General features: G+C 47.7%; 1 protein-coding gene and 1 long non-coding RNA gene across 15 annotated transcripts in view; one reads left to right on the top strand and one right to left on the bottom strand.

Moving 5' to 3' along the window:
- Window positions 1-21,040, top strand: part of ZFHX3 (zinc finger homeobox 3) — a gene marked incomplete at its 3' end in the record, with an annotated part of 1,354,624 nt that overhangs the window by 1,323,115 nt on the left and 10,469 nt on the right. For all 14 annotated transcript variants that reach the window (XR_013825252.1, XM_079907054.1, XM_079907056.1 and 11 more), the window contains 4 exons: window positions 4,001-4,134; window positions 4,288-4,488; window positions 14,253-14,355; window positions 15,615-21,023. Coding sequence is in view for 13 of the 14 variants with exons in the window: in XM_079907054.1 (XP_079763180.1) it covers window positions 4,001-4,134; window positions 4,288-4,488; window positions 14,253-14,355; window positions 15,615-21,023 (5,847 nt within the window). The remainder of the gene's footprint in view (window positions 1-4,000; window positions 4,135-4,287; window positions 4,489-14,252; window positions 14,356-15,614; window positions 21,024-21,040) is intronic.
- On the bottom strand, window positions 1,015-20,062 carry LOC307178669. The gene is made up of 3 exons (XR_013825256.1): window positions 19,956-20,062; window positions 19,377-19,472; window positions 1,015-1,806 (listed from the first exon to the last, which is right to left on the bottom strand). It is a non-coding gene; the product is annotated as an uncharacterized lncRNA (long non-coding RNA).

Genomic DNA, 21,040 nt, shown 5'->3' with positions numbered 1-21,040 from the left:
CATGATTCCTTGCCATGTTTTTAAACCCTTTGAAGTGCCAGGAGCCCAGCATGTTGCCTGTGGAAGATTCATTGAGATTTAACACATATTTTCACATGGCATAGCTGCCAAAATGAGGAAAAATTGCTTTAACCAGCGAAGTAAAAATACCACCTGATGTTTTGCACAGTATGGATCCAAATATCAACCTTTTCATGGACAGTGGAATTTAAATGCTAAACTCTTTAATTATAGTATTAAAAATAATATAACTACATGACAAACGTAGAAAATGGGGAGATGGTCCGTGATGCTATCACCTAAATACAGCAGTCATTTTCTTCCAGTCTTTTTTTCTAATACCTATTTTTTACAAAGCTGTATCATGTTATAATGCATATGTTATCTTATTTTTTTCTGATTAACCTTCTCAAGGATTTTTCCATATTGCTTCATAGCTATCATATGTAATGTCATCTGATACTCAATAGAGTGGCGGTACCATTGTTTACTTAACCGTGCCCTGTTGTAAAATATCTAGATTGTTTCCAGTTCATTTTGTCATTATTGTAAAAGCCACTACAGGTAGTTACCCTTGAAGTTGTTACCAGTATAATCCAGTGGTTCCAGGCACTGTTTAAACTATGGCTTGTCTCTGGAGTGCATCTATTTGTGTTTCACTACTGTGACGTTGTAAAGGCCTTAAACTGATCAGTAATTAATTTTAAAAAGTAATAATGTTTTCTAGACTGTGACATCGCTCTTGGAATTTAAGTCAGAGTTTCGAAAAGTCTTCAAAAAAGAAAACCACAGTACTTTCCCTCTTGGTATTCGTACAACCTCATTTACTGATGCCTACAATGTATGCTAGTGACAGAACTAAAGTAGGAATTGATTTTGGGAGTCTGGCCCTTTTGAAGTTCAGAGAGAAGAAGCTTGAGAAAACCTTAGACTGTCATTGTCAGTAGTAAACCCTCTTCCAGCCTGCTGATGGAGAACTTGCGCAACTGTTTACCCATCTACAGAAATTTTATAAAATCTCTGGTACCATGTTTTCATAGGAATTGACGTTTTAATGTCTGGGGTCAAGCTAGGAGGGGCCTGTCAGCCTCGTTAACCTAACTCTTTGGAGCAGTCCTCACATCACCCAGGGAAGCACAATGGGATTGTAACTGGGTGTTAACAGACTCCGATATAGGAAAGGCACGGCCTTATCTTTAGAGAAGAAGCCTAGCGAGCTGCAGGTGGCTAATGTCCACTTCTAGACAGATCTGATCTAATAAAAATGCAGATTGCCCCAGATAGAAGGGAGATGAGCCCCGGAAGTTTTTACACCAGTGGATGCAGTATTTCATATCATAGCAGAGCTGTTGTGTTACTCCAGAGAAAGAGGAATGAGTGAGCAAGTGCCGATTTTATTTTTTAAAACGCTTTAGAATAGCTCCTTAGCTTGAGCTCACAAAGGAAGCTTTAGAATTACAGAGCAATTTGAGAGTATGAAAAATAAAAAAAAGGTAATAGAAGTCCCCCCTCTCCATGCAGGGGGAAAGAATAGTGGCTTCTGAAACGAGAATTCTCACCTCTGCAACCTCGTCACCATTCATCATGCGTTCAGCCTTGAAGGACGAGGGTGGACTCCGGTCCTGTGAGGACGCTAATGCTGCACTGGGTTACACCGGGTTTGCTTTCCAGGGAGTGGATGAGTCGGGCGGTCTCAGCCTCCGCGCTCGTTCATCCACACTGCTGAGCAACTGCACGGTTGAAAATCATTCTGAAGAGGAGGGGTAGGAGGCAGGTTGAGGGCATTGACAAGGCAGTGTCACGGTCCTGTAAAAGCAAGTGTTGTTTCAGGTCAGGCAGACTAACAAAAAGACGGGGATGGGTGTTTAGAATAGGATCTGCATCTTGGCTTGCCCCTAGGGGAAGGGGGAGCAGAGAGCAGCTCTTTCCTAACTGTAAGCCCTGAACCTAACCTAATCCTACAGATTGGAGGTGGAAATGGGGAAGGTGGAGGATGGCTCTAACAAATAAGCATCTGAAGTATCATCTAACGTCTCCACCCACCCCATCTTTAGAATGCCTTTGAAAAGCTATAGAAGAGCTAACATATAGAAGACAACCAGTAAGCAAAAATGAAAAACGATGGAGAATAAGAAACCTTCTGGGGGCAGGAAGATCTTACATCCCCAAAACATTAATTAAAAGACTCCTATTGTGGGAGTGTTCAGGCAGGGGGCCCATCACACTCCGAGGTCTAAAACCTGCGACGCAAGGTTTCGCGGGATCAGGTCTGCCGGGGGCTGGGAGATGGGAAGTGGGCCGTGGGAACCAGACTAGAATGTCACATACAGCACCTAGTTAATCGGCAGCCAGTCCATCACATTAAATATCCAGCCGTCATGTATTACCTTTCAAGTGAAAATGAATAACTCCCATTAAGAAGAAAATGGGTTTGAAGTCGATTCGAGACAGATTAAAGTACTGTTATGAATGTGTGCTGGGAGGAGGAGGGGTCCGTGTGTAATATGCTTGTCCTTGTACTTTTTAAATAATAGATGTTCTACAAACTTATGTAGACCAGGTTACCAAGATACTGGGGTTAAAGATCAGAAGATGTGCATTCTGGGAAGAGCATCCACTTCCTGGAATATTTCCTGCATTTTGCATTTTTATTTTCCAAAATTATTGTGTGGCCTTACGATTTTAATGAATAAAATTGATTTTTTACAACTGTTTATTAAAGCACACACCTGTAATGACAGCATCTTGGGTATCCATGTCAGAACAGATTTCAAGGCTGGAAACGCACGCTAGGGAACTAGGCTGGATGAGACAGAAAGCAGTTTGACCGAAGAGTAAACATGAGGCTTTCTAAACCAGTGACCTCAGTGCTGAGTCAAATGATTTTTCAGTGAGGTAGGGAGGGCAGTGGGTATGTACTGTCTCACTACCATTTTCAGGATTTTTCTTCTCACCACTTGTAGCAAAATGCTGAAAAATGGAGCTCCCATCCAAAACAAGTGAGAGAGCCAGCCTTAAGATACTGACCAGGTTTTGGAATGACCACATTTGACCATTTGGAGATTTGTGTTTATACTGGAGGAGCCCTGCTTATTCATCCTTGTTAAAACCCTTTCAGCCCAGCTGTTTTCTCATCACAATCTTCCAGATCCCTTTCCATGCTTCAGAGAACTCCTTCCGCCAACACTTCCACGCTCACTGCTTGCTGCTTCACTCTCATGTGACTCTCCTTCCTCGTTGGTGTTTTGTTGTTTTGGTGGAGTGGGGTGCAGAGGGCATGTTTCTGGCAAGCAGAGAGGACACTTTCCCTCTGAACCACCCACTCTGAATAAACTCTTGTGTCTGGAGCACTGGCTCGATTAGAAGTTGGAGTCACGCCCTATCTAGTTCCACTCTGCAGTTACTTCTTCCCCAGAAGCAAGTTGCTGAAGCCACACTTGACTTTTTTGCATGCATTTGTATGCAGATATCCGTGTAAACCTTTCTCGGGTCCGTCCCATTTATCATGTCTCCTGTGATGTGCTGTGCTGTGCTGTGATTTCAAGAGCTGTGACAATAAAGTTGGAAGCACATCATCTATTACATCCATGAAAGCAGAGTCTGTCTGGTACTTGGGTTGACTCGTGGTTGGCAAAGCAATTGGTGAGACTTTCCCACCCACCCTCATAAGCCAGCAGATTGTGTCTTGATTGGGGGAGGTCAGAATAGACTGAATGTAGCTTAGTCCAACTCAGAGCCTTTTAATCCATTTCTGTACCTTTTTTTCTTAGTGTTCAGTTGTTAAAGTTGTGTAGTGACAGAAATTCATGGGGGACAAAAAGAAACACTTGCTTCTTTTCTAGCATGCCTGATAAATCAGTCCGGATGCTCATCCTACTTTAATTTTGGTGTTTCAAGAAAATCCTGTGCTATAAATGAATGTTGATTTTCACCCAACGCAAACCCTCTGGGAGCTGGCCTGGTCTGGCTGCTGTATTACATCTTCTGCTTTTTCTTCCAGCATCATCAAGCCAAGCAGAGAAGGAGCTGACAGATTCTCCTGCAACCTCCAAACGCATCTCCTTCCCAGGTAGCTCAGAGTCTCCTCTCTCTTCAAAGCGACCAAAAACATCAGAGGAGACCAAACCGGAGCAGGTGAGGCCAGAAGGGGCTGTGCTGGTGGGGGAGTGTTTCACATAACTGGGGGGAAGGGGGGGAGTGGAGTCTCGGGTGGGCGGGCTTGGGGCGGACACAGTTGCGGTGGGAACTGAAGATTCAGCCGGAGGGGTGGCTGTGTGTTCCCCACAGATGTACCAGTGTCCCTACTGCAAGTACAGCAACGCCGATGTCAACCGGCTGCGGGTGCACGCCATGACGCAGCACTCGGTGCAGCCCATGCTCCGCTGCCCCCTGTGCCAGGACATGCTCAACAACAAGATCCACCTCCAGCTGCACCTCACCCACCTCCACAGCGTGGCGCCCGACTGCGTGGAGAAGCTCATCATGACGGTAAGGCAGCTGGGAGCAGGACCTCGGGGCTTTTCTTTCCCCAGCGGTCAAAGGTGATGCAGCAACATGGACAGGACTCTGTTGCTGGATGCGAGAGCCAGTGCAGAGTTGGAAATGTCAAAGATAGTTCTGTGACCTTTGTTCACCTTAGACTTGGCCTGACTGTGGCCTAAAGGGCTGAATACATATGCATTTCTCAACGTGCCTTATCATTCCTCTCTCCCCTCAGGACGCAGAGGCCTAGAGTAGCTAACCATTTACATGAAGAAGTTGTTATTCAGATTCTCCAAACCTTTACTGAGCAGGTCATCTTCTAGGTTGCTCTTAAATTCATTATGTCTCATTTCATCCTCACAACCACTCTGTTTTATTTAAAGAGTTTGACACGTTTACATTGACGGCTGAGGAAACTGAGGCTCAGAGAGGTTAGCTGACTTGATGCCCCTGCAAGTGGCAAACTCGCAGAATGTAGCCCTGTGACGTGGGAGTTTCTCAAGTGGATGCTTTCATTCTCAAAGCAGGAAGGTGCTCAGTTGGGTAGCACGTGGCGAGTCATGAACAAGGGCTTTGCATTTTGAGCATGATGTTGCTACACCTGCGGGGCATGGCTCTAAGTGGCCACTGTAAACATGGCCCAAAAGATTAGTATAAGGATTTAAATCTAATGTAATGAGAAAACTTTTCAAACGTCTACAGGCGATACCAGTATCCTGCATTCTGTGTATGCTTGGGCTGCTGGAAAGCCCTTTCCTGATCACTAGAGGAAAAACCCCCAAAGAGAAAAATTCTCACCTCTAACTTCCTTCAACAGTGGAGTAATAAGTTAATTTGATTGCCTTTTCGTGTGAAGATTCCCATGCAGGTCACAGATGTGTAACCTCTAGGCATTTCCCATTCCACTTGGTTACGCAAAATTAATGAATAACATTGTAAATGATGTTTAGTTGTGAGGAACATACATTTGATGATGCGTCAAGAGGACCTTAGCAGCCAATGGCAGGCTCTAAGGTGACCTAGCATGAGTTTCATTTCAAGTGTAAATGCACTTTCCATGGGTATTTTCAAATAGACAGACTGGTGAACATGGTTGAAAGGTTCTAAGTGGAAACTTCCTTTTGTGGATGGGTGGGTTTCTGTTACAAATTCCCCTGGAATTCTCTCCAGCCTTGGAAGTAACAAGGGGGATTTTCCTCAGGCCTCATCATACTTCCCACAGATGGCCTGGAACCATGGGAGCCTGAAGAAACAGGAAGAGATGTGGGGAGGGTGGCATTTTCAATACATCGTCCTTCTGCTCTGGTGATTATTTCTCCTGTTTAATATCAGTCTGGTCTAGGAAATGTGAGCCTGTAGTAATCTGTATGATTGGTTTACATCAGACAGTAAGTTTCATTTATACATCCCTAGGGACTACTATATAAATTACATTTCAAATATCCATTGTTTGTCATACTTTTATAACAGCAACAGTATGGTACATTCAAAGTAGCAAGTCTGGTGGTCATTATGAATCTTCTTCATTTATCAACAGAGTCTTTGAGAGGAGGATGTTACTGCTGTGTTTGCTTGGGTACCAATCCCTAAGATATTTCTGGGTGTTACCCACTCAAGCAGTGATTCTCAACCTTTTTTTTGGAGACGCTGGTGAAAACGGTTCAGTAGCCTTACTGGGTATTCTGTGCACACTAAAGTTTGACAACTACTATTAAGAACTCTTTCAAATATTCTCCATGTTCAAAATTGTGTGTACAATGCCAGAGAGCATAAGGATACCCTAAAATCCATCCATGGAAACAGGTTAATAAACCCTATTTGAGAAGACTCCCTAAGAACATAATTACGGAGGAGAAACACACTCCCTAAAGGGGCTGTGCTTGGCACCTTGTACAGGAACCCCTGTGTACCTACCTCATTTGCCCATAGCAGACAATGGAGATGTTTTCTAAATATTTCTGAAAAAAATGTGCAAATTGTGGGAAATGTGCTGACTATAGGAAGTTCATTTGCTAGCAACAAGAGAAAGTTAATGGATTCAGAAATAACAGTTGAAAGTTGTGGGAAATGTAATCATAAGGGTTTTACACTCGATTTAAAGGCGTATATAAGGATGATTTGGTACCCTGTCTTTGCATGAGAAGATGGAGTTACTGCATGGCTGTCAGTATTGAATTGGTTTCTCAAGTCATGAGGATGGTTTGCATTGAGCTAAATGAAGCAACTCCACCTCGACCCTTTAGCAGCATCAGCAGGAAAAGATGAGCAACCAGGGTTAGAGGGGCGTTTGTGGCCATACCTTGGGGTGAGCCCAGCATCCTATTTGAGGACTGGACTGCTGATCTTGGTCTCTGCCCTGACAAATTAAATAGTTGCCATTGTCCTTCCTCTGAAAAGTTTGGTGTTAATATGAAATTCGCAATTGTTTTACAACTAAGTGTTTATAATGAACCTGTGGTTAGAATCATGCCCCTGGAGGATATTTTACAGCAATTTTATTAGAAAATTGGCCAAGGGAAAGTATTGGTTAGGCTTTCTGATGATACATCTGTTTGTTCCTGGCCAACTAGAGCAGGAAACTCTGAGAAATGCCCCTCAAATCAGAGCTGCATTTCCTAAACCATATCATTAAGGAATGGTCAGTGTTCAGTCATTCATCCTCCAAGAGGAGAAAGTTATGTCTGCTTTATCCTTGAGTGGCTGGGATGAATGGCAGTGAGAGGAGTGAATCTTCTTCCTTGCCAGATTGACTGAGTTCACTGCCTTTGGCTGCAAACTAGGAGAGCCTGGCAAGATCCACCAAACAGACAGCTCCTGGCAGACACGGGGTATGTCCAGGGTAGCTAAAGCTATAAATTCTGGGAAATACTTTTTGCTGTTTGGGTCCAAGGGCCCAGGATCTGGCTTGAATTGGGTTTCAGTCTCTCTAAAAGTAAATTCCACCCTGATAAATGGAAATAGATTACTTTCTCTACAATGCCTTTCCGTTCAGTTGTAAATGGAGAGTGTTTTGAGGAGGCTTCATTTAATAATACCTTATCAGACAGCTTTCAGGAACCTGCAGTGTCTAATATGTCTGTTGCTATGGTAACAGTTGCTTGCTTATGCTCTGCATCTCATATCTGTGTCTTCCATGGGCCCCCTTCTTTTTACCGATGAAGGGGCTTGAAAAATATTCTCCACTGGGAACAATTGCAGCTCTGGCCCTCCGCTATGGAAACTGCACCCATACCACTTCATTCTGCTCGGCCTATTGGAAACAGAGCTCCAAACGGTGTCTTTACACACGTCATATGAAAGACGGAAATCTATAAAGCTTAAGGCGGTGAGACAGGTGCCCCTCCAGACCCAACTGAGCGACCCGCCCCCGATGTCAGTTCCATAGAATTCTCACCTATTTACCGAGAAGTCCGAGATTCCGAACTGGTGGTGGGGATTTAGGGGCTGCTGCTCGTGCCCTCCTTTGTCTCACAGTTTTAGGCGAGGAGGGTTGAGGGCATAGGGGACAGGTTTCTGGCCCCTAAATGAGAATGGGAAAGACCACCTACAATGCATATCAGTAGTCTTAAATTATTCTAATTGATCACTGTCCTTCTAAGTGGCAGGACACACCACTGGGATCCCGGAGCACTAATACGGGGAAACTGTCTTTGTTCCCCAGTCACTTAACAGAGTATGACCTCATGGCAGAGAAGGGGGTTGGCTCTGGAGCAGCCCAGGAACACCTCTTTCTCTAGCCCTTCGTCTTCACTCCCTTAGTTATTCTGTACGTTTTGTCCACGCACAGATTCCCCTTGGCTGCCCCTGGACCTGCACTGCCTGCAGGTCCCCTCCACCCCCAGCCCGCCCCAGCTGTCTGTCTCCCGTGATGTTTTCGGTCAGCGTCTGTCTCTGCTCGTCGTGTGCCTGTGCATCCGAGTCTCCAGATCAGGCTGGCTGCTTGGCCCCCCTGCACTGGGGGCTCTCGGGTGGCCAGCGGCCCTGAGGCTGTGGCACCCACTTGGGTACCAGCTCTCACTTTGTCTCCATCTCAGAGGAGGGTAATGAAAATAATCGGGCTTCATTAATTCCAAGCCCTGTGAGGTGATAGCCATTTGGAGCCTGTTTGCCAATTAGATGGTCTAAATTAAAAGTGACCTTGGTATACTGCCACTGCTTGCCTCTCCAAGTCTAATGAAGCTTTTCTCTCCAATTCAGTCCCCTTCTCAGCTTTTTTCTCCCTCACTCACTGTGTGTGTGTGTGTGTGTGTGCGCGCGCGCGTGTGTGAACTGTTCATATGTTTCCTGTTCTCCCACCTACCTCCTTTTTCAGTCTTTCTCATTCTTAGATTTTAAAATCTGGTTCAGGGCTGCATTTGTTTCTGGCCCATATGAATTGTTAATATGGCCCTACAATTCTTCCTCTTGGGTTTTAGGTTTAAAAAAAAACAACAAAAAAGATAGACAACGACATAGGAAGACATTTTAGAAGGGAAACGAGACAAAGAGAGAAACAGCCCTCTCGACTCCGTGGTCCAGCGCCCAGCCTGGCACATTTGGAAGGTAGTAAAGGGAAGGAGGGAAAAACCTCTGAAGCTCTCTCTGCTGCCGTGAGTTGCCGGGCTTGCTGGCTGCAGATGTGCAGAGACCAGCTGGCAGCCATCGAGGTCAGGGGAGGAAGTGAGCAGCCAGACCCTCACTGGCGCCGTCGACTTTGGGTCCCCCACTAGCTAGAATGCTCAGTTCTGGAAGCGGTTGGCTTTTAACTCCATGCTTGTTTTTTGAACAGGACCAATGCCTCATTCACAAGGTGTAGAGACCGGCCAGGTCTGTGCCAGGAAGGCCTGTGTCTGAGGCTTTTTCCCTCTTTTTTTCCCTCCACCTGAGTTTCTTCATTCTCTTGATTTTTTTTTTACTGAAATATGAAGGACTTGAGTCTCCTTGGGAGTCTAGGTTTTGGCAAATCTGTACTTTCACTTGGAATAGAGAGCCTTTCAGAAAGAAGCTCTACTCAGGTGAGCAATGCCAAGGCTGTGGGGATGAAGGTCTCAGAGAAACCAAGTTCAGTACTCGCTCTAAGAAAGTACCTTTGCTTTCCAGCATGTGGAACTTGTTGGTTGCATTGCTCTAACCTCAGACAGGGTGGCCTTGAGAGGTGAATTTGCATGAGCAGTCCCGTTCAGAATTCAGCAAAGTGTATACACCCCTTGGCTGCTCAAGTTGTGGTATTTGGTCATTTCATATCCATGACCCAGAGAAAGCAAGGAGTGGGGAGGGCTCCTTATAATTCCAGCTTCTTCTATCGAAAAAGAGTCAACATCAGCGGCCCCTCCCAGATGTCACAGTGGGGACCAGACCCACATCTAAGACTCTGGGTTTTATAAGGTGTGTCCTTGGGGCTTTCGGGCCCACTCACCTCATAGAAACTTGAAATGCGTTAAGTCATAATCCAAAATAATGGTGAACTGAACAGGAGGTAGGAACTAGGTATTTACAAACCCACGTCACCTTTCCTAGTAGTTCAAGGGCAATTAACTTGAATCCCGGAATTTCCCTCGAGGGAGCCTGTGATTTCCTGAAATTATCTACGATAGTTTGTTTTAAAAGTATTTTCTCTAGGAGGCTGCAACTTTCATCAGATTTTCTAATGAGTTTATGATCTCTAGAAGGTTAATTATTCTGGATGTGAGCTTCTTGGACACAGGGACCCCGTCTTGCTGTCTCACAAGCGTGCAGCATGGGGACCTTGTACAAAGTTTAGTGAATGATGGTCAAATGAATGGATGAGCAGAGTCATTTGAGGCCCTTACTTTTCATCAACTAAGTTGTTTTGGAATGGCTTAAGCGTGAAGATTCTTAGTACCGGCATGGAGCTCTTCTGTTTCTATCGTCATATGTGAGAATTGCTTGAACTTGAAGATTTTCAGCATCAGAGCAGAACTCCACATTTCCCTTGTTACATGTGAGACTTGTTTACTTGTTAGGAAGGTACTGCGCCTGTTCGGATGATATTTTCTTCCTACGTTTCCGTCAACTCTGCATGCTTGACTTGGCTGAGAGGAGCACATGTGGTATCCAGATCATCACCACAGAGCTGCTTTGCGTGGTCATGGCCGCCGAGCTTGAGAGACTCAAGTTCTGAGGCAGTAATGGCTCTAAGCAATTGAATTTTCTAACCAGAAAAACTCTGACTTTTGGTTCAAAGTCTGTTTTAATAGTCTGAGGTCCCCTCTATACATTAATGAGTAGACTATGGGGGAATGTAACTTAACATACTCAGTGTTTATGGGTGTAAGATTATTGGAAGAATCAATCTACATGGGTGTCAGTGTAGGAAGCATAGGTGTTTAGACTGATTGTGTACTATTGTTTGGCCAAACGTAAAACTTTTTGTGTGGCTTTTGAGTGTGTGGATGGGAGGGCTTGGGGCAGAGAGAGTGAATGTGTAATGCCGCGTACGCTGTCGGGACAGGGGAGCTGCTGGCGGCATCTAGTCCTCCGAGGGTCTCTGTGGTTTGGACACGTTTGGGGCGGCTCTGCTTACGACGCTGTGGCCAGGTTTTGTCCTCTCACACACTGGCATGCTCCGACGCTCCTAGAGAAAGGGAAGGTCTTTACAGAACTCTGCCCAGCACTGTTGAGTGACCGCCTTTCCCACGGACTTTCAGCCGTCCATCAGAGGCTGGCTGGGATAGACTCAACCTTCCACACTGTGTGGCAGCCAGATATGATTGGGAAACAAGGAGTGCCAAGGCAAGTATTGAAGGAACTCAGCCTTTGGCCAACTTTCATTTTCTTCCGTGAGCAGAATTCCTCAGAGAGCCATTGGCAGGACCGTATTTTTGGCTCTTTACAAAAAAGCGTGGTAACTTTGAGTGATGAGCTTGAGAAGCTGGTAGGAGAGGGAGTAGTGGACACGGACACGGGAACATTAGTGTCCGAGAGCTGACGTGGGGCCCTCCAGCGTCCTGTACAGCAAAGAGGCTTCCATCGCAACCTCTCTCTTCAGACCCATGCGCAGACAGACCGCACCAGAATTTCTAGATCCTTAGGATTCTCTTTAGGGGTCTTCTTCTTTGCTTTCTGGGCACTTCTTGCCCATTAAGATTTTATAGGGCTTCCCTGGTGGCGCAGTGGTTGAGAGTCCGCCTGCCGATACAGGGGACACGGGTTCGTGCCCCGGTCCGGGAGGATCCCACATGCCATGGAGCGGCTGGGCCCGTAAGCCATGGCCGCTGAGCCTGCGCGTCCGGAGCCTGTGCTCCACAACGGGAGAGGCCACAACAGTGGGAGGCCCACGTACAGCAAAAAAAAAGATTTTATATACCCAACATTTTTGTTTGTTTTCAGGGAGAGGTTGGGTAACACTATAGATGAGAAGATGCAGGTAGATAGAAGTAATTACGTAAACACGTATGAGGCAAGACTTACAGGTTTGGGGGCCCAGATTAAGATGCAGAGGAGCATGTGAGGTTGATGATTATATTTTGGGGAGAGTTAATTGATGGAAGGTGAAGGCAGACAAAGAACCGCTGCTTACTGCCTTCTTGAATCCCAATCAGGAATTATGATTAAAGTCGCGGCGAGACAACAGAGGGCTGATGAATTGGTGTCTTTTTTTTCTTTCTTTTTTGCCGTCATTCACACTTGATTGACTTCAACCTTTCAAGTGCAAAAGTCTCTCTTTTCCATTATTATTCATAGCCATCTGAGTTTTTCTAATTAAAGTGTATGAAAACAATTACTGATCCGTCGTACTGAGTCTGTTAGAGGGGATGTCTGCCTTACTGTAATGTGTATAAAAAGCCCACAGTTTTCTATAATGATGTGCAGCTGAGGTGTTAGATAATTTTATTCTTTTTTACTCTGTAGGGCTTTTTTTTTTCACTTCTCATGATTCATTTTTCATAATTCCTAAAGATCCCAGGAAAGGACTGATCCTGCAGCTACAGCCGAGAAAGGAGGTGTGGGGGGGAGTCTTTTTTCCTTTCCCTTTCTCCCCCTCTTGCCCCCAACCTCGTGCTCCCCCTCGGTTGAGGACTATAAATTAATCGGTGACCTTTCACTTCTTGGATTCCCGCTGGACTCCCCAACCACACTGGTCAGAAATGCTTTCTATTAAAAAGAAAATAGATGGAATGAGTTTGGCCATCTCCGCTCCATTCCTAACAATTCATCCACAGCTAGCCGTAAGCAGCTGCTGGCGAGCTTTGTGTGAGGGTGCAGATTCTGTGAGAGCAGGGATTCTGTGTCACATTCACCTGCCACGCACCTGCTCTTCGTAAACGCAGGGTTCCTCAGAGCCCTTCTTCGTAGTGCCTGTTGCTTAATTTTTGCACCTACGGGCATCTGGGTTGCTGAGATTATCCTAATACCCTGAAATGTATTGAGGAGTTACCTTTTTGGATTTATGGGGACAGCTGTCTGAGTTTCCTTTAGGAGGAGTGGAACCTACCACTGATGATTCTAGTGAACACGTCAGCAGTGATTTTGAGCAAGGCCAGGATCCTCGAACCATTAAAAATTAATAGTAATTTATTTTAAATATTTAATTTTGAACAGTAATCTAGGCGTTCCAATCTTTGTAACAGCAAGTGAAGATACTATCTCAATAGCTGTGTTTGATGGGAAAGTAATGCCTCCAGGTGGGGCTGCGTGCCATGTAGAAAGGTTAGTGGTGACTGTAAGTTTCTGTTCCTGTAACCTCAGGGTCAGTTTGCTTCTCAGGCTGTCATCAAACAGGGAACGATTTCTAATTCATTTGGGAATATCATCGCCAACTACCTTCCCATCCTATAGTAGGCAAAGGGATATTGCTGCTTCTTAAATGAAGAACCTTTTAGCCTTACGTTGGATGTTGAGGGCCTCCTATCACGTTAATGGAGGGCAAATGATAACTTGTTTGGACAAGCTTGCGGCCAGATGGCAGGAAAGCCTGGAGAAATAAATGCCGAAAGATCTGACCTTAAATTGTAGCTCTTTTGACCCAGGCTAATTCTGGAGTTGCTGTATTGGGAAACAACAGCCGTGGCCAAGGTGGGGCTGCCCTGTTGTAGAACGTAGGGTGCGGGGCACCCTCTGCGGCTGGGACACTGGCCAGAAGTCCCCTCTGATGCTGTGTACCTCAGGCAAAGACCCCAGGAGAAATCCTGACTGAAGTGAGTCATAAGAAATGCTCATTTGCACTTGATCTCAGCTTGTAAAGGGTTACAAAATGTTGTTTCCTGGAAAAATCTGCCAGTGTGTCTGCGTGTCCTTAGCCTTTCCTTTGTTCCCTTCTCTTCTTCTCACCCTTTCCTTCGCTCTTATTCCCCTCCTCTTCTTGCCTGAATACATTCTGAAAACAGTACTACAATGCTCCCTGCTTCAAGATTACAGTGTACTTTACTAGGTATGATTTAATTAGGGCCCTTATTATGTTTTCAGCAGCTTAAGGTGGGCCTTTCAACTTATCTACCTAATTGGTTGCACAAGAAGTTTCACAGCCCATGACAAAACATTGTCAGTGATCAAAGTCAAAATTCTGCATAAAGGAAAAATATTAATAATAAGATTATTCTTCAAGTGTGCACTGCTAATTATGTCCAGAATGTAACCGTAGAAACGCTTTTGACTGATGTGAGCTTTGTCTAATAAACATGAATCTTCAGTGAGCTATGAAAAGTGACACCTCCAGCTTTACACTGGTGAAGGCTAATTTTGCTTATTAAATAATTTTGACACATTTCCCTATTTTGTGTCTCTTTCCTCGCCCTTTGACTCTCCTCGCTTCTCTACCGCTTGCTCTTCAGGTGACTACCCCTGAGATGGTGATGCCCAGCAGCCTGTTCCTCCCAGCGGCTGTTCCAGATCGGGACGGGAACTCCAGTTTGGAGGAGGCAGGAAAGCAGCCTGGTTAGTGTCATTATTCTTGACCCCTGAGAAGAGTAAACAAAATGAAACCTGGGGCCAAAATTTTCATGGCGCAAGAGTGCCAGGAATTCTTTACGATACTCCTAAAAGCTGAATGTAACTTTTCAAGGGATGAGGGGCACCGTTGTCAGCTACTTGATGCTGTGGTTCTTGGCATGTATCTGTGTACACACTTCATATGGTTTGAAGTGAGAAAAGCAGGTGAGAACCAGTGGGGTTTTGGTGGACATCTGTCCCCTTGACTATACAGTGAGGAAGTGACTAACCAGAGAGTCAGCCAGTAGACCCATGACTTACCACCCTAAGCCATCAAATACTCCCTCTCTGAGGACTTAATTATTAGGGACCTGTGGAGCACATGGGTGACCTCAGGGCACTGGATTAGTTGTCTTTCTAGGTGCTGTCATCTCTGCACAGAGCTCTTCTCTGAGACTTCCAGGAGTGCCTTATGGGAGGCAGCGGAGAGGTGCATTTGGAAAGAACACTGTTGTAGGCATAGATGCTGCTGGTGCCCCACGGTGGGTCCTAGCTGGATGGGGCCTTAGACCTCTGTTTATGAGTCTCTCCTACATCTTTGACACCTTGTCAGCAGCTGAGGTTTAAGCTGGGAAGAGTTACACCACACTACTGCCCCACCGTGTCTCCCTTGTGATTTTTCCATATTAGGCAGCATACAGCTGACCCAAAAAAGGGTCAGAATATTTATGGGTGATGATCTCACTGTAGAGAAAAGTTTTAATGTGTTTTCATAATTGGCCACTTGAATGTTCTTTGCTTATTGAATAGAGAGGACAGTCCAAAGTCACATTATAACAAGAAATTTAATGCCTAAAAATATATATATCCCAAAATTTCTTATATTACAGTGGATAGCAATTCTTGCAAATTCCCCACAGCTTAGGACAGCATGAATTCACATATTCTATAATTCAGATCCATGTAAAGGGGGTATCCCTTCAAGCCAGTTCTTGAGAAATTGAAACAAATATTGTTTAAAAGGCAGATTTGTGCTATGGTATAGGCCTACTAGCAGTTGAGACTTTTTGTATCTCCTTTTCTTCCTCTCTGTTCCTGTGCACCTGCTTATATAACACGTGCTCTCAGCGGTGTGGGGCTCTGTGGAGAGTGTGTGTCTGCAGGTTGGGTATTTATTTCCCTCATCATGAGACTCTGTTCATGAGGCCTTGCTGGGTAGACAGCTCTAAGCCTTCTTTATCATTGGGCTTTTTTTTTTTTTTCAGAAACCTCAGATGATCTGGGAAAGAACATCTTGCCCTCTGCCAGCACAGAACACAGTGGAGATGTGAAACCCTCTCCCGCTGACCCAGGCTCTGTGAGAGAAGATTCAGGCTTCCTGTGCTGGAAGAAGGGGTGCAACCAGGTTTTCAAAACTTCCGCCACTCTCCAGACGCACTTCAACGAGGTTCACGCCAAGAGGCCTCAGCTGCCCGTGTCGGATCGCCACGTGTACAAGTACCGCTGCAACCAGTGCAGCCTAGCTTTCAAGACCGTGGAAAAGCTGCAGCTCCACTCTCAGTACCACGTGATCAGAGCTGCCACCATGTGCTGTCTCTGTCAGCGCAGTTTCCGAACTTTCCAGGCTCTGAAAAAACACCTCGAGACGAGCCACCTGGAGTTGAGTGAGGCCGACATCCAACAGCTTTATGGTGGCCTTCTGGCCAATGGAGACCTCCTGGCAATGGGAGACCCCACCCTGGCCGAGGACCATACCATAATCGTTGAGGAAGACAAGGAAGAAGAGAGTGACTTGGAGGATAAACAGAGCCCGACGGGCAGTGACTCTGGGTCGGTACAAGAAGACTCGGGCTCAGAGCCAAAGAGAGCTCTCCCTTTCAGAAAAGGCCCCAACTTCACCATGGAAAAATTTCTAGACCCTTCTCGCCCTTACAAGTGTACCGTCTGCAAGGAATCTTTCACTCAGAAGAACATCCTGCTAGTGCACTACAATTCTGTCTCCCACCTGCATAAGTTGAAGAGAGCCCTTCAAGAATCGGCAGCTGGTCAGCCAGAACCCACCAGCAGCCCTGACAACAAACCTTTCAAGTGTAACACTTGTAACGTGGCCTATAGCCAGAGTTCCACGCTGGAGATCCATATGAGGTCTGTGTTGCATCAAACCAAGGCCCGGGCAGCCAAGCTGGAGGCTGCAAGTGGCAGCAGCAATGGCACCGGGAACAGCAGCAGTGTCTCCCTGAGCTCCTCCACCCCAAGTCCTGTGAGCACCAGTGGCAGTAACACCTTTACCACCACCAATCCGAGCAGTGCTGGCACTGCTCCAAGCTCCAGCTTACTGAGCCAAGTGTCCGCTGAAAGTGCAGGCATGCCACCCCTGGGGAACCCCAGCGGTGCCAACACTGCTTCCCCTTCAGAGCCCAAGGAAGCCAATCGGAAGAAGCTGGCAGATATGATCACATCCAGGCAGCAGCAGCAGCAAGCACAGACCCTGGCCCAGGCCCAGGCCCAAGTTCAAGCTCACCTGCAGCAGGAGCTGCAGCAGCAGGCGGCCCTGATCCAGTCCCAGCTGTTTAGCCCCACCCTCCTTCCTCACTTCCCCATGGCCACGGAGACCCTGCTGCAGCTGCAGCAGCAGCAGCATCTCCTCTTCCCCTTCTACATCCCCAGCGCCGAGTTCCAGCTCAGCCCCGAGGTGAGCCTGCCAGTGACGAGCGGGGCGCTGACGCTGACGGGGGCGGGCCCAGGCTTGCTGGAAGAGCTGAAGGCTCAGGTTCAGGTCCCGCAGCAGGGCCATCAGCAGGTCCTGCAGCAGCAGAGCCAGCTCTCTCTGCCCCAGAGTCACTCTGCACTCCTACAGCCCAGCCAGCACATCGAGAAGAAAAACAAATTGGTCATCAAAGAAAAGGAAAAAGAAAGCCAGAGAGAGAGGGACGGTGCCGAGGGGGGAGAGGGCAACTCGGGACCAAAGGAATCACTTCCCGATGCCTTGAAGGCCAAAGAGAAGAAAGAATTGGCCCCAGGGGGTAGTTGTGAGCCTTCCATGCTCCCTCCACGCATCGCCTCGGACGCCAGAGGGAACGCCACCAAGGCCTTGCTGGAGAACTTCGGCTTTGAGCTGGTCATTCAGTACAACGAGAACAAGCAGAAGGTACAGAAGAAGAACGGGAAGACCGAGCAGGGGGAGAATCCGGAAAAGCTCGAGTGCGACTCCTGTGGCAAGTTGTTCTCGAACATCTTGATTTTAAAGAGTCATCAAGAGCATGTTCACCAGAATTACTTTCCCTTTAAACAGCTGGAGAGATTTGCCAAACAGTACCGAGAGCACTACGACAAGCTGTACCCCTTGAGGCCTCAGACCCCCGAGCCGCCGCCTCCGCCCCCACCCCCGCCGCCGCCCCCGCTTCCGGCAGCGCCGCCCCCGCCGGCCTCCACCCCAGCCATCCCCGTGTCAGCGCCACCCATCACCTCGCCCACGATTGCACCGGCCCAGCCATCCGTGCCGCTGACCCAGCTCTCCATGCCCATGGAGCTGCCCATCTTCTCACCACTGATGATGCAGACGATGCCGCTGCAGACCCTGCCGGCCCAGCTGCCCCCTCAGCTTGGACCTGTGGAGCCTCTGCCTGCGGACCTGGCCCAGCTCTACCAGCATCAGCTCAATCCAAGTCTCCTCCAGCAACAGAACAAGAGGCCTCGCACTAGGATCACCGATGACCAGCTCCGAGTCCTGCGGCAGTATTTTGACATTAACAACTCCCCCAGTGAAGAGCAGATCAAAGAGATGGCAGACAAGTCTGGGCTGCCCCAGAAAGTGATCAAGCACTGGTTCAGAAACACTCTCTTCAAAGAGCGGCAGCGTAACAAGGACTCCCCTTACAACTTCAGCAATCCTCCTATCACCAGCCTGGAGGAGCTCAAGATCGACTCTCGGCCCCCTTCACCAGAACCTCAGAAGCAGGAGTACTGGGGGAGCAAGAGGTCTTCAAGAACAAGATTTACTGACTACCAGCTGAGGGTCCTGCAGGACTTCTTTGATGCCAACGCTTACCCCAAGGACGATGAATTTGAGCAACTCTCTAATTTACTGAACCTTCCAACCCGAGTCATAGTGGTCTGGTTTCAAAACGCCCGACAGAAGGCCAGGAAAAATTACGAGAATCAGGGAGAGGGCAAAGATGGAGAGCGGCGGGAACTTACAAATGATAGGTATATTCGAACGAGCAACTTGAACTACCAGTGCAAAAAATGCAGCCTGGTGTTTCAGCGCATCTTTGATCTCATCAAGCACCAGAAGAAGCTGTGTTACAAGGATGAGGACGAGGAGGGGCAGGATGACAGCCAAAACGAGGATTCCATGGACGCCATGGAAATCCTGACGCCCACCAGCTCCTCGTGCAGCACCCCGATGCCCTCCCAGGCTTACAGCACCCCGGCACAAACGGCCAGTACAGCTTCCGCTGCTTTCTTGCAGCTTACATCAGAGGCTGACGAACTGGCCACCTTCAGTTCAAAACCAGAGGCGAGTGATGAGAAACCAAAGCAGGCTGAACCTCCCAGTGCACAGCCAAACCAGACCCAAGAAAAGCAAGGACAACCAAAGGCAGAACTGCAGCAGCAAGACCAGCCCGAGCAGAAGACAAATGCAGCCCAGCAAAAGCTCCCGCAGCTGACGTCCCCCGCTTCGTTGCCCCAGCCTCCTCCACAAGTGCCCCCCCCTCAGTGCCCCTTGGCCCAGTCGAGCCCCAGTCCCTCCCAGCTCTCCCACCTGCCCCTTAAGCCCCTCCACACGTCAACTCCTCAGCAGCTGGCCAACCTACCTCCGCAGCTAATCCCCTACCAGTGTGAGCAGTGCAAGCTGGCGTTCCCGTCGTTTGAGCACTGGCAGGAGCACCAGCAGCTTCACTTTCTGAGCGCACAGAACCAGTTCATCCACCCCCAGTTTTTGGACAGGTCACTGGATATGCCTTTCATGCTGTTTGACCCGAGTAACCCACTGCTGGCAAGCCAGCTGCTCTCTGGGGCCATACCTCAGATTCCGGCAAGCTCGGCCACTTCCCCTTCAACTCCCACCTCCACGATGAACACTCTCAAGAGGAAGCTGGAGGAAAAGGCCAGTGCCAGCCCTGGAGAAAACGACAGTGGGACGGGAGGAGAAGAACCTCAGAGAGACAAGCGTTTGAGGACAACTATTACACCAGAACAGCTAGAAATTCTCTACCAAAAGTATCTCTTGGACTCCAATCCAACTCGAAAGATGTTGGATCACATTGCGCATGAGGTGGGTCTGAAGAAACGTGTGGTACAAGTCTGGTTTCAGAACACCCGAGCCCGGGAAAGGAAAGGACAGTTCAGGGCTGTGGGCCCAGCGCAGGCCCACAGGAGATGCCCTTTTTGCAGAGCGCTCTTCAAAGCCAAGACTGCCCTGGAGGCTCATATCCGGTCCCGTCATTGGCATGAAGCCAAGAGAGCTGGCTACAACCTAACTCTGTCTGCAATGCTCTTAGACTGCGATGGGGGACTCCAGATGAAAGGAGATATTTTTGATGGAACTAGCTTTTCCCACCTACCCCCAAGCAGTAGTGATGGCCAAGGTGTTCCCCTCTCACCTGTGAGCAAAACCATGGAGTTGTCTCCTAGAACTCTTCTTAGCCCTTCTTCCATCAAGGTGGAAGGGATTGAAGACTTTGAAAGCCCTTCCATGTCTTCAGTTAATCTAAACTTTGACCAAACTAAGCTGGACAACGACGACTGTTCCTCAGTCAACACAGCGATCACAGATACCACTACTGGAGACGAGGGCAATGCGGATAACGACAGTGCGACGGGAATAGCAACTGAAACCAAATCCTCTTCCGCGCCCAGTGAAGGGTTGACCAAAGCGGCTATGATGGCAATGTCCGAGTATGAAGATCGGTTGTCATCCGGTCTGGTCAGCCCAGCCCCGAGCTTTTACAGCAAGGAATATGACAATGAAGGTACAGTGGACTACAGTGAAACCTCGAGCCTTGCAGACCCCTGCTCCCCAAGCCCTGGTGCAAGTGGGTCAGCAGGCAAATCTGGAGACAGTGGGGATAGGCCCGGGCAGAAACGTTTTCGCACTCAGATGACCAATCTGCAGCTGAAGGTCCTCAAGTCATGCTTTAATGACTACAGGACACCCACCATGCTAGAGTGTGAAGTCCTGGGCAATGACATTGGACTGCCAAAGAGAGTGGTTCAGGTCTGGTTCCAGAATGCCCGGGCAAAAGAAAAGAAGTCCAAGTTAAGCATGGCCAAGCATTTTGGTATAAACCAAACAAGTTACGAGGGACCCAAAACAGAGTGCACTTTGTGTGGCATCAAGTACAGCGCTCGGCTGTCTGTACGTGACCATATCTTTTCCCAACAGCATATCTCCAAAGTTAAAGACACCATTGGAAGCCAGCTGGACAAGGAGAAAGAATACTTTGACCCAGCCACTGTACGTCAGTTGATGGCTCAACAAGAGTTGGACCGGATTAAAAAGGCCAATGAGGTCCTCGGACTGGCAGCTCAGCAGCAAGGGATGTTTGACAACGCCCCTCTTCAGGCTCTCAACCTTCCTACGGCATATCCGGCAATCCAGGGCATTCCTCCCGTGTTGCTCCCCGGCCTCAACAGCCCCTCCTTGCCAGGCTTTACTCCATCCAACACAGGTGGGTTCTGCTCTTGG

Source organism: Stenella coeruleoalba (genome assembly GCF_951394435.1).
Source record: "Stenella coeruleoalba genome assembly, chromosome: 20".
NCBI classification, from domain to species: domain Eukaryota; kingdom Metazoa; phylum Chordata; class Mammalia; order Artiodactyla; family Delphinidae; genus Stenella; species Stenella coeruleoalba.
Note: the sequence above shows the minus strand (reverse complement) of the source record. Positions and strands in the feature narration are given on the sequence as shown.